The sequence below is a fragment of the Tiliqua scincoides genome, chromosome 13, assembly GCF_035046505.1.
Source record: "Tiliqua scincoides isolate rTilSci1 chromosome 13, rTilSci1.hap2, whole genome shotgun sequence".
Lineage (NCBI taxonomy): Eukaryota > Metazoa > Chordata > Lepidosauria > Squamata > Scincidae > Tiliqua > Tiliqua scincoides.
The window spans coordinates 9,407,581-9,420,352 of record NC_089833.1 but is presented as its reverse complement, the minus strand read 5'-3'; the positions used below and the strand labels follow the sequence as shown (position 1 = coordinate 9,420,352).

Below are 12,772 nucleotides of genomic sequence, written 5' to 3'. Positions count from 1 at the left end.
ATGCCTCCAACTCCCGTTCCACAGCCTGGCGGTCAGGGAGACCGCCAAGCCGCGGAACCCGGATGCCCGCCACACGCTGGCTCAGTGCCGGCTGGAGCTGAGCCAGCTCTGGCGGGAGCCCGGCAGTAAGCCCTGCAAACGTGCCCTTATGGCACGTTTGCGGCTGTGGTCCGCACTGCGGAGGCGCGCCGCGGACCACAGGATCGGGCTCTGACTCCGCAGAATGGGAATGCTCGCGCAGCTGCCCACCATCACCTTACTCAGATTTGAAAGGGACAGGGGGAGAAAGTAGAAGCAGAAATGAAGGCACGGCAAACATAGGGTGGGTTAGACTAGAGCAGGGGTGCCCAAACCCCGGCCCTGGGGCCGCTTGCGGCCCTCGAGGCTTCTCAATGCAGCCCTCAGGGAGCCCCCAGTCTCCAATGAGCCTCTGGCCCTCTGGAGATTTGTTGGAGCCCTCACTGGCCTGACACAACTGCTCTCGGCATGAGGGCAACTATTTTACCTCTCGCATGAGCTACGGGATGAGGGCTCCCTCCACTGCTTGCTGTTTCACATCTGTGATGCAGCAGCGGCAGCAAAGGAAAGGCCGGCCTTGCTTTGTGCCAGGCCTTTTATAGGCCTTGAGCTATTGCAAGACCTTCATTCATTCCTATAAGTTCACCTTTAATATATTCATGTATGTAAATTTATTCAAATTTTAAATGTAAATTAATCCTTTTTTCCCTGGCCCCCGACACAGTGACAGGGAGATGATGTGGCCCTCCTGCCATAAACTTTGGACACCCCTGGGCTAGAGGCTTTTCCCACCACCCCACTCTTCCACTCTACTGTTGCCGCCTTCTCAAATGTGACTGAAGCAACGACAGGCAGGACAGGCACTCCGTGCAGCACTGATGTCTCCCTATTTGACCCAGCAGAGTGACCTACTTTATTCAGATCCTTTCGTGATCCTTGTAGGTTGCTAGGATAGCCTGCTAATTGCCTAGGCCCAGTTTGGTGATAACAGAAGCTCACTTCAACCACCAATGCAAGACTTCACAATGCTCCAACTGTTCCAACTCTTCTTGAAGCGAGGCAACCAGAATTGTACCCGGTACAATGTAGTTAACAACACTTTGGCATTTCTAAAAAATGAGCACTTTGGTCATCTGGAAAAGGTGTCCTTTGGCTGCTGTTTCAGCCTCCAGGTAGCTGACTTTCAACTGCATCTCTCAGTTGCAGGCTTGTGACAACAGAAACATGGACCTGAGCAACCCTGATAAGGGGGGAGCAATTGGATCAGAAGGACCAGCTTTGGACACAGTATCCAGTTCCAACAACAGGCTGAAGCCAACTAGGAGATCTAAGAGCTGGAGACCCCAGACTAAGCCAGAGTCCATCAGAGAGCTAGCCTCTTCCATGCCAAGAACTTCGCATTCCCCCAAGTCTGCACACCACCATTGGCAACAGGCCAGGAGAGATGTGATGGAATGGAGACAGAGTACAAGACTCCAGGTCAGGCTTTAAACATTCTCCAGGCAGGGAGGTGGAGTCTGGGGGAGTGGATCCTGGGCCTGGAAGCATTTAAGGTCTCAGTTCATCGACAGCCCCGGTTGGAGCTCTCCAAAGTACTGAAGCTTTTCTTTGCCTTGAACAGGACATTGGCCTCATCCTAAAAGAACAGACCCTCAAAACCACATTTCAAGGAAACAAGTGCTAAAGCTGATCTGAGGCATTGGGGGACTAAATGAAGCAAGCTTGGCTCTTCAATTCATTCTGAATAAGGAGGCCAAATCAGTACTGGGGTGAACTGCCTTCCCAAGGGGGAAAAAAAAAAGAACTTTCTGCCCTATAGCAGACATAAATTAACAGAAAGCTTCCCCCCCCTACACACACCTCAGTTCCAAAGAAGGTCAAAGCAGAAAGAATGGAGCAGAGCTTCATAAAGCCACAAAGAAAAGCCTTACCAAGATGTAGCAGATATGTGAGCAAAAAGCAGAGATGATCTACAGGTTGGGGTTTCAGAATCTGAGTTGTGCAAGCCAATCAAACAAGGGAGAGGCAGGACCAATTCTGCAAAGCCAATTGTGATTGGACGACAGCAGGGGAGTATCACATGTGTATACCCACATCACCCAATTTAAAATGCAAGAAAGGGGAGAGGGGAAGGGGAGAAAAGAAAGCAAAACAGGGAAGCAAAGCAGGAATCTGAACAGAAGAGAGATACACACCTGAAAACTCCCCTATGGGCCATGTCCAGCGAAGCACAGAGAGACAAGGGGAGGGGGGGATAAAGGAAGTGGGGAAACAAACAAAACAAAACGAAGAGTCAATAAGTGACCAAAACCAACAAAATAAAAAAAATTAACAATGATTTTGCCATTTCACTGTCAAAAGGCATGAAATTGTAGAGACGGGACCCACCATGACTGCAAATGGCATGGATCTACGTAGGGGACATTTGGGGGGGGGGAGTGTGGTGGGGTCGGTTTTTCAGATGACAATATGGGTGAGGAGGAGCCTAGCTGTTCCCATGATAAACACCACAATTGCCCGCCTTCTTACAACACTTTCCATTTAAACTGCAGGATGCCAAAGCTGTGGCCTGCTGTCCTTGACATTCTCTTTCTCAACTTGGCAAGTAGTATAAAAAACGCCACTGACGTGGGAAGGCTTTTCCAACGTTCAATCAGAGTGGCCCGCTGAGCCGAACGCAACTCACCGGCCCTGAACGTTGGCGAGCACGATTCAGCCTCGTTTCAGCAGTCACGGGAAGAACAGTGAACACGGACGGTCCACTGAGCTGGAGGGGGATAGCCCGTTACGGCTGCTGGACCGTGCTTGGCTAGGAAGGTCAAAACTTGAGCAGGCATTAGAGGCTTAACTACACATAATGGAGGAATAAGGTGGTTGAATTCTGGACCTTTCACTTATATATATTTTAGAACCCTCCTCCTGCAAAAGTAAATAAAAGTCATGCACGGGGCAAACAAACAAATCAGAGAGAGGTGTACACTAAAACCTTTCCTCTGCTATGTTCATTTGCTACATCAGCGCAGTTGTTCTGCATAGGGAAGGCTTCTGAAATACAGCACGTGCAAAGCCCTACAGCCTGAATGGGATGTATGGAATAGTCCAGAATTTGTGGTCCATCTCAGATCACCCACCTCACTTTGTACAATAAAAGTTCACGGTATTATTAAACTCTGCCCCTTGGACAAAGACAGGACGGCACTTACCCTGTGTGTGTTCTGTGGGTCCCCCCTCTCTTCAGCAGACACTCCCTCTTAGTTGAAGGGAAAGCTTATGCTCCAAAGGAAGCAGACCACCTAGAAGTAATACAGTGTTGCTCCCCCCACAATCCTCCCAGCAATCACAACTGTTACACAGGGCTGTGAAACTGAGGGTCAGAAAGCTTTCTTTTTCAAAATTTATGGTGGTTTTATATGAATTTGGGGTGCCAATGCCAAAAATGGGGCCCCAATGCCAAAAATGGCATCTGTTTTGCCCCTTCATGTCTAGTTTTGGAGATACGGTATAGTCTTGTTAGTGAATAGTTCAAGCAGCTTCTTAGTAAAGAAACCTATGCCATGACTTACGAGGAAGCTGTTTGAACCATTCATTGTCAAGGCTACGCTGTCTCTCCGAAACTAGATGTGATAGGGCAAAACTGAGGCCATTTTTTGGAATCAGCACCCCAAATATACCCAGGAATAGAACCAACTTTTAAGACAGCAAAATGTGTGTTGGCCTGAGTTATTAAATTGGCCAGTCCCCCAACTCCAGTCTCCTTTCTAGATTCTAACTGGGCAACAAAAGGAAAATAGTCTACAAAAAAGTGAGGCTGTGGTAGGGAAGCCGTGTGTCCTTCCACCCAAGTATTAGCCCCATGCAACACATGAAAGGCAGCGGGGGGGAGGGGGAGAAATTATTTAAATGGAAAGGAATGTGCAGGGGAGGAGAGTGAAACCCACCCCCTTACAGTGCTCTTTTGCTTTAAAGAGAAGCTGCATTGCTCCGGTTCACCTAAAACTGGGAACCAGATATTACATAACATTTGTGTAGCATCTGGTTTGGGCTTCGGGTTCAAATCCTGCCCCAAAGTTCACTGTTTTTTAACTGACTACTTTTACCGACTGTTTTGATTTGCCTTTTATTGTGAGCTGCCTTGACCTCCCAGAAAGATGGAAAACTTGATATAAATCTCTTAAATGAATAAACTAACAAAATAATGTCAGCCTTGCCTCTTGAGCTTAAAGAGTTCAACAAACCAGCTGAACCATCTACGGATCTTTCCCCCAGGGCTTTATCTTCCAACCTGACCTACCAGTTATGGGGATAAACGAAGCAACATTTGTTTAAAAAGAACAATCATGCTCTTTGAGCATCCTTTACCTAGCAGATCTGCTCCTTCATCCACATCCCCGATGGCCTCGGAGCCCACCTCAGTAAGTTCAGTGTACAGCGAGTCAGTGTTGATCCCAAAGGCTTTGTTCACAATCCCCTGGGTAGGGCTGTTGAGCAAGGAGGGGGGAAAAAAGAACGTTGTTCTTGACTAGTAACTGTGGACTGATTTGTCCAATCGCCTTTTCAAAACCATCTAAACTCGTGATCATCGCTGCGTCTTGTGGCAGTGAGTTCCAAAGGCTAATTACATGTCCTTCGTTTGGTCCAATGCTAAATCTCCCACCAGTTGGGTGTGTGAGCAACTCTAAAGGGCACATTGGCTTACACCAAACTCGAAATGCGTACCTGTTTCCTGTGCGCTCCAGCCTGGGATCCTGGCACATGTCTAGCTCTGGCGTGGAGTCAATGTCTTGGAAATCTGATCCCTCGTCGCTGCTTCCCATTCCTATAGCAGGATGTGGAGCAATGAGAAACAGTTGCACTGTAGAAGGCCCACAAAACTTCAGGACTTGTGATGTGCACGCATGCCACCACCTATAAAGACAGGCACTGGGCAAGGCAATTCATGCTTGAGGGCCAAACCGCACAGCATGACAAATGCACACTTTAGCCCCATGTGTTTGGGGCCTGTCCGAAAAGCAGATGTGGGGGAGCAAACAGGATTAGGAATAGAGTGGACAAGGAAAGCATATTAAACCCTCTCCTCTTGCAAAATGGTCTCAGTGAAAATCATATCCCCCCCCCCCCAAGTTGCTACTATCCTCAGCAGAGTAGCTTTTGCTGGCTCCGTGTTTTCCTCCACAGGGCAAACAGAAGCTTCAGGGGATAAAGTAAATCAGGAAAATGGCTGGGGGGGGGGAGGACAAAGAGTTCAACCCCCTTCTGAGAAGCCATGGTCCCAAATTAAATTCATCTGCTTTAAAAAAAAATGAGTATGTATCTTTCTCAGACTTATACTGAGATCAAACAAGATCATAAAAGAGACAGGAAATGGACTTCCAGGGTTCCAGGTGGGGGCCCTTCCCTATGATGCCAGGCAAAGAAGGTTCTCTAGACACTGAGTTGCAGATGCACCTGATAAAAATACCTACTGGAGGTTGACTTTTTTTTTTCCAAAACACCCAGGACAACACTACATCGGGGGCCTTGTGAGAAGAAGGCTGCTTGTGGCCACCAATAAAATGACAGTTGCCAGTCGCTGGGCCCAATCCTGCCCCTAAGCGCAGGTATGGGCAAACATTAGCGGTGGACCACGGCTGGTGCCCAAGACGTCAGTCACCCGCTGACCCCATCAGCCACTCCTACCTATGCTCACGTTCCTCATCTCCTGGGTGACCTGGACTTCCATATTCCGACTGTTCCGCTTCTCCCGAGCCCGCTTGTTATTCTTGGATGTGAGGTTGTAGTCATTCATGGGCTGAAGGCTCTCGTTCAAGGGGGTGACGGCGGCAGAGGGCACAGACGAGGTGGGGGTGTTGGATTTTGTGCCCGTGGTGCTTGGTGTGGCCGCTGCCGAGGACTGACCCGATTCAGACATTTCATCATTGGGGCACTAATACATATGGGTGTTTGGAGAGGTGGTGGGGGAGAGAAAAAAAGAAGCCGTCCACCTGTATCAGTTAATTTCTCTACTGACTGGCTGGGTAGCTACCTTGAAGCGGCATGATACATTATGTACTAAAAAGAGCAGCATTACAGCACGACAAATGAACAACCTGGAGCCAGTGCGGTGCACTGTTTAGAATATCAAGTCTGGACTCTGAAAAGTGGGATCTTGAACCACTAGGTCACAACGTGGTCATCTGAACACAGGAGCTGTGGCTTAACTGTGGTTTACAAACCAAGATATGAAGCTAGGATTTGATCTCAATTTAATTTCCAGGTTGGCGAACACAGGTTCAGGTGACACACGGAACCATGATTTAAAGAAACCAAGATTCCTCCTTCACAACTCTGCGCCAGAGTCAAGGAGAGAGGGGAGAATCACGGCACAGCCCTCCTTTTGGTTGTGTTGTGGGCCTGGGGCAGGGGCCAATGACTGACTTTTTAGATGAGATCTTTTCCTCAGAAAAATTGTATGACGAGCCAAGTTTGAAGGAGGGTAAGCAACTATCTTTGCACAGCCACTGAGGAATCCTGAAACCGAAACACTACTTGGGGGTAACACTGAACAAACATCACGTTCCTTTCCAGCTTCCCTTCTTTAAATGAAGGAGAAATGTTCTTGAGAAGGTCCAGCCCACCTACAGGATTGGACAATTCCTGAAGCAGCCTCAAAACGTTTGTCTTACTACGAGCATCGCAGAGTCGGAAGGGACAAACCCCACTAGGCACTGGACCGCACTGGCTCTCGTTGCACGAAAACGGCAGGCTTCATACATCAACTGCTTGAACAAATTGCTTGGGAGACAAACACAGGTGAGGGCAAGCCGTAAGGACCCCATCAAGGGTCCAGCACTGACTTGAAAGAGAACTCAAAAGAAATCAAGAATCAATCAAAAGAATACCAAGACAGATATTTGCAGAAGGCTAAGCCCCATCTGTCTACATCCAATAACCTCCACCCACATTATCATACCAGTCAATTTTGCATGCTCCCCTTCAAAATAGGGAAGAGGAATTTGCTTTTGGAAAATTCATGGCTCAAGCAGGGCTAGAGCCGAGGGAGTCCAGCAGAATTCCACTAATACTTTCCCCACCTCATAGAAGGCTGCTGCTAACTCAGACCCATGGCTCTAACTTAGTATTGTCTCTACACTGATTGGCAGCTGTTTTGAAAGGTTTCAGACAGGGGACTTTCATTCCCAGCCTACCAAGGACTTAACCTGTGATGTCCTGCACACAAAGAAGTTGCTCTTCCACTGATCTATGGCTCTTCCATTCTTCCACCCTTTGAGTGGTGCAAAAAGTAGTGACAACACAATCCCACCATGCACAATAAGATGTGGGGGTGAGGGGGGGTAAGAACATGAGAACATAAGAACAGCCCCACTGGATCAGGCCATAGGCCCATCTAGTCCAGCTTCCTGTTATTTTCATATGGATTAGCAAAACAGCTTGAGCAGGTTGCCTTAAGTACACGCTCCCTTCTTAGTTCTAGGGCTATAAGCTATAGGGTGTTTCTAGGAGCATGGTTGCCCTTTAAGGTTGCAATCCTCTACACACTTATCCAGGAGTAAGTCCCATTACACACAGAAGGTCTTACTTCTGAGCAGACATGCGTAGGATTGCCCTGTAAGAGACCAAATGAACATTTCCACCATTCCCCTATGTGCAAGGGTTGGTATTATGTACGCTGGTATAGCTTGGTCTTGTCTACACTACCTGACAGAAGTTCTCCAGGGTTTCACAGGGGTCTTTCCCACTGCTACATGCAGATGCTGCCAACTGGGGACCTTCTCATGGGCTCTGACTGAGCTACAACCCCATCCCATTCACTCCTCCAGCTGACCTCCTTGGGGGACAGGGACCACTTGAAGACCAATGTAGGAAGCCCTTGGGAAAGAAAAATGGGCACTGCCCTCTTCCCAGAGGCACTTGTGACAGTTGGCCCCCGAAACAAACCTCGACTAAGCATATACAACCCAAATCGCTCTCAGCGCCCGCTCTCAGCCACGAGCTCCCCATTTCCGTTGAAACAGTATAAAGATGGCCTGAGAATCTTGTCAACGTTGGCCCAAGATTCCATCTCACACTGTCTCAGCTACAATTTCACAGCTCACAACAAAGCACAGCAGAATGACAATGAAGACTGAGAAAAGATGGCTGCTTAACCCTTTGCAGTCCTGTGCTTTTAGAGGCAACTAATGCAGAATGCGGCGGCCCGTGTGGTTACTGGAGGTAGGCGGTTCGACTCTGTCAGTCCGCTTCTCCAGCGGCTGCATTGGCTGCCCATTCATTTCCGGGCCCAATTCAAGGTGCTGGTATTGACCTTTAAAACCCTATACTGCTCTGGACCAGGGTATCTTAGAGATCGCCTGCTCCCGTACAATCCGGCTCGTCCTCTTAGGTCATCAGAGAAGGCCTTTTTACAAGTGTCGCCGCCTAGGGAGGTACGTGGGGCAGCGGCAAGAAATAGGGCCTTCTCAGTAGTGGCACCAACGCTATGGAACTCCCTTCCCCCTGACTTAAGAATGGCTCCCTCTCTTGAGACCTTTCGGCGAGGCCTGAAGACCCTTCTGTTTAAACAGGCCTTCTGAGTTCTCGGCCTTTTAACATCTTTTTAACATCTTTTATTATTTTTACAGGCCTGATTCTTTTATGACTTGCTGCTGCTCTATGCTCTTTTTACCTATTTTTTTTACTCTGACTGCTGTTTTTTATGATGTGTTAATATGTTTTTATTTGTTTTTAAATTCTGTTTTTATATGTTGTAAGCTGCCTTGAGTCCCTTTGGGGAGAAAGGTGGGATAAAAATAAAGTTGTTATTATTATTATTATTAACTATGCCCTGCTTTACGGAGACAGCAGATTAGAAATTGGGTATGAAGTGTGCCAGTGAGGTTCAAGTATCTTGAGTGGCACTGGTTTTTTATCTTTGGCGATTGGTATGCTAGCACACATAGCGAGGGCTGAACTGAAAGTGGAACAAGGAAGATTTAACTCTAGCACACCGTAAGTGTTAATATTGTAACAGAATACAACACTTTTTAAAAAATAATTTAAAATAAATTAAAATCTCCTGCGGTATTGATTGCATGCCCCGGGCAACAAATATTAAGTCACCAGCCTGCTCCACGCGTTACCAAATCTGCAGGCAAAAATTACTTCCGTTTATGAGACATGCAATTCCTCTCAGGCAGTTTTATCAGCTTACAGATCTCGCTTACATGAGGCCAGCTGGGCTTTTCCACTGCTTGAAATAAGACGGCATTATGAGCTACGCTTGGGAGAAAACCAGGAATCTTCACAGCATGTATTTTAAACAACTATATCAGGCCCAGGCATACATAATGCCTACAGAGGCAGCTGTCTCAAGCAATGGATTGGGGGGGGGGGTCCTTACCCCCTGCCTCTGCCAGTTGTCCTCTACCTGCTTCCTGGATTTAAAAAGAGGAAGAGGAAATGTAGAGGACAACGGTGGGTAAGAGTGTCTGATCCTTCAGTCCACCACTCTTCTCTCACACTTCCTCTGCTCCGTTCCCTGCTTTCAGTTCAATTCTGGGAGTGGGAGAAGGAGCAGTGGACACAGGGGCTGTGCCACCAGGTAAGAAGGGCATGCTGGAAAGATTTGGGCCAGCCCTGAGTGATGTACCCAAGTAGCTTAAATGGGGCAACAGGTACACTCTGATTTCGGAGTAACACAGACTGCAGGAACTGGGACCAGAAAGCAGCTTCTTGAAAAATCACACATTCCTTTACTAGCAAAAAAACATCAGGTAGACCCCGATGTTGGGGAAGCAGACTTGCTGAAGTTTCTGCAGCCAGAGAGGTCCTATATGGAAGGGTAAGCAACTTCTAAATGCTGGAGCTTTTGCTTGTTTGTTCTGTTTTTGTATTTTGTCAGATGATTTTAATAGATGGTATAGAAATACGTTAACTAAGGGTGCAATCCTAACCCACTTTCCAGCACCGACACAAGGGCAATGCAGCTCGGAGGTAAGGGAAAAAAACATTCCCTTACCTTGAGGAGGCCTCCGTGAGTGCCGCCCAACTGCAGGATGCAGCACATGCCCCATTGGCACAGCTATGCCAGTGCTGAAAAGTTGGTTAGGATTTGGGTCTAAATGGATTAACTTCTGTACCAAGGTCGGTAACGCAGGCAGCAGAATTCTGTTATGCACATTATATGTGACTGCCCAATCTTTCCCCTATACTCTACGGTGGAACAAGACCACACACTTCCCTGTCCCTGTCCATGGGGCACACTTGTCCTGACTCCAACACTACCAGACCATCACACACAGGAGGGACTATTTAACTAAGGCATGTGTGGGGAAAATCCAAAACTGGAAAAGAGCAAAGGAGACCCTGGTTAGAAGCCAAGAAACTCTCCTTGTCACTGTTCCTCTTCACCCTAGCATGCCGTCTTTTCCAGTGGCTGTTTGCTGGTGCTCTTTCTGCTTCTTTTTTAGACTGTGAACGCTTTGGGGACAAGGAATCATCTTTTCATTGTGCTTCGCCATGTTAACTGCTTTGTGAAGTTTTTGTGGTTGAAAAGCAGTATATAGATATTCTTAATAAAAATTTGGGGAAGATGGAGGGAAGTGCAGGCCAATCCAGGCACATGAAAACACCTCTATTTAAAGAAACAGAAGGAAAACCTCACACACAAGTTAAACCAAAGCCAGCCTCAATGTTGAGACAGGTCTAGCCTGCAAAGGGTTACAGACACACAAAGGTCTCTCTGTCCTTATGGAGATGCCACTGACAAAGAGGTGGAAAGCCCTCAGTTCCAGGGTGGTGTAAAAAACCTTGTAGCTGGAGTTGGACTGCAGCTGGCCGAGGTCACTCAGGTGCCAGTGGTCCACTGCGGGGGCGATCTTGGCCCCCCCCTGCCCACATACCATGCCATCTGCGAGGGGGAAGACGTTCAGGGAATTGGGACGCTCCTTCCTGCTACAGAGAGACAGACAGAAAGAGAAGGAGGGAGAGGAATGTCAGAGAAACCAGCAGATTGTTAAAAGGGAGAAGTCAACAAAATATCCCAACATAGTCCTTATGCGAAATATTCAGGGACCGAGTTACATGCATTCACACAGGTGTCCTTCCACCACTCTTATCCCCCTTCCACTCCCTGAATTCAAAACAGAAAGAGGTGCCCACAGCAAAAGAGGAAGTGCAGAGGAGAGGAGTGTGTGGGCTAGTGTCGCTTCAGAAAGAGACTATAGCCCACACTCTCCTCTGCTATGCACTTCACTCCTCCTTCTTCCTTTTCAAACACAGGAGTAGAAGAAGTCAGCAGTGGCTGGCATGTTCTGAGGGGGAAGCAGCATGTGACATGCTGAAGGGAGGATGGCTGCATTTGGCCCGCTGCCCCAGGTGCCAGGAAGTCTTGGACTGGCCTTTGCATCTGAGTTGGGTAACACAGGCAACTCTGAAGCTGCAGGAATCATACAGGAAACCAAGTTCTGTGCAACGTGAACGTTTGCAGCCTTGTGGCATTAAACTGATCTGAGTTTACCCTGGCATTGGCACTGCAGTAGCAAGCTAATGCCCTGTCCCGCTGACCCTCCACCCAGGACACATGGATCATTGCTTCTGCTGCACCAGAACAGCATTTCCCATGGGATCCAGCTGAGAGGCAGTTGCAGGCACTCTGTTTGTGACCTTGTAGGAAATGACTGTAATGGAACTCAAAACCCCAGAGACCTGGGGGGGGGGGGGTTGACGAGACACTCAAATTGCTTCAAGGATGAGAAGCCAGGGCATAAGGAGGAAATCCAAAGGAACAGAGATTATTTCCTCGTGGGCGGGGAGCAGGTGGCTAGCAGTTCCATAGCTTCCATAGGTTTCCTGCACTTGCAGGCTGGAACACTGACACTGATGTGTCCAGCAGTGCTTAACTGTAAAATGGTGAAGACAGAAAGAGGCTAGGGAGAAGTTCTTCTTCCCCCTCCCATAAGATTGGGAGTTAGGACCAACCACTGAAATTGATGGGCAGTAGATTCAGGATAGATGTGGGTGAAATAATATTTCTTAAAAGTATAAATGAATTTATAAAATTCAATGCTGCTGTCTTCAAGTGACAAAGTCATGGTGGAGAGTTCCAAAAAGTTATGATTAGTCAGGATAACTAAATGGAACCTCTACAACTTCTAGGCTTTTTGGGGGCGGGGGGTATGGATGGATGGGCAGACAAACAGCAGGGAAGGGTTGTTCTTTCCCAGTCTCTGCTTCTAGATTTCATGAAAGCGTCTGGTCAGCCATGATTAAAAACAGGATGGTGGACCAACTAGATACATATGAAGCTACTGCCTGTTGTGTTAGAATCCTGTGTAAAACCCCCTCAGTTTTACCAACAAAGACAGGCAGAAGGCTCTCCAGGCAAGTGTCTTTCCCCAGCCCTTCCCAGAGATGCCACGAACATGGAATCTTTTGTGCACTAAACTACTGAGCTATAAGCTACAACTGAGGACCCTATCCTATCCAACTCTCCAGAGCATTAAGATGCAATGCAGCTCATTCCCTTACCTTGAGGAGGCACCCCAGCGACATCCCCCCCCTTCGCAGGATGCAGCACACACCCCTGTTAGCATGGCCGCATCAGAGCTGGAAAGTTGGACAGGATTGGGCCCTGAGGCTCTAAAACAGAATTCATATTCATTGCCATTCGTTGCAGTGTACATTCATTTTGAAAGTAACGGAAATGAATACAAACATCCATTGGTGTCCATCCCCATTCATTCCAAAAATAAACATGTGTGTTTAAGATAGCGCCTGG

General features: G+C 47.9%; 1 protein-coding gene across 3 annotated transcripts in view; it reads right to left on the bottom strand.

Moving 5' to 3' along the window:
* MAPK8IP3 (mitogen-activated protein kinase 8 interacting protein 3) overlaps positions 1 to 12,772 on the bottom strand; it is a 59,647-nt gene that overhangs the window by 30,203 nt on the left and 16,672 nt on the right. For 2 of the 3 annotated variants that reach the window (XM_066640363.1, XM_066640362.1), the window contains exons 5-9: positions 10,803 to 10,944; positions 5,695 to 5,941; positions 4,735 to 4,834; positions 4,378 to 4,496; positions 2,214 to 2,225 (exon numbers count right to left, since the gene is read on the bottom strand). In XM_066640363.1, the coding sequence (XP_066496460.1) occupies positions 2,214 to 2,225; positions 4,378 to 4,496; positions 4,735 to 4,834; positions 5,695 to 5,941; positions 10,803 to 10,944 (620 nt within the window). Of the gene's footprint in view, positions 1 to 2,213; positions 2,226 to 4,377; positions 4,497 to 4,734; positions 4,835 to 5,694; positions 5,942 to 10,802; positions 10,948 to 12,772 lie in introns of all 3 variants that reach the window. The other variant, XM_066640361.1, reaches the window with a different exon arrangement.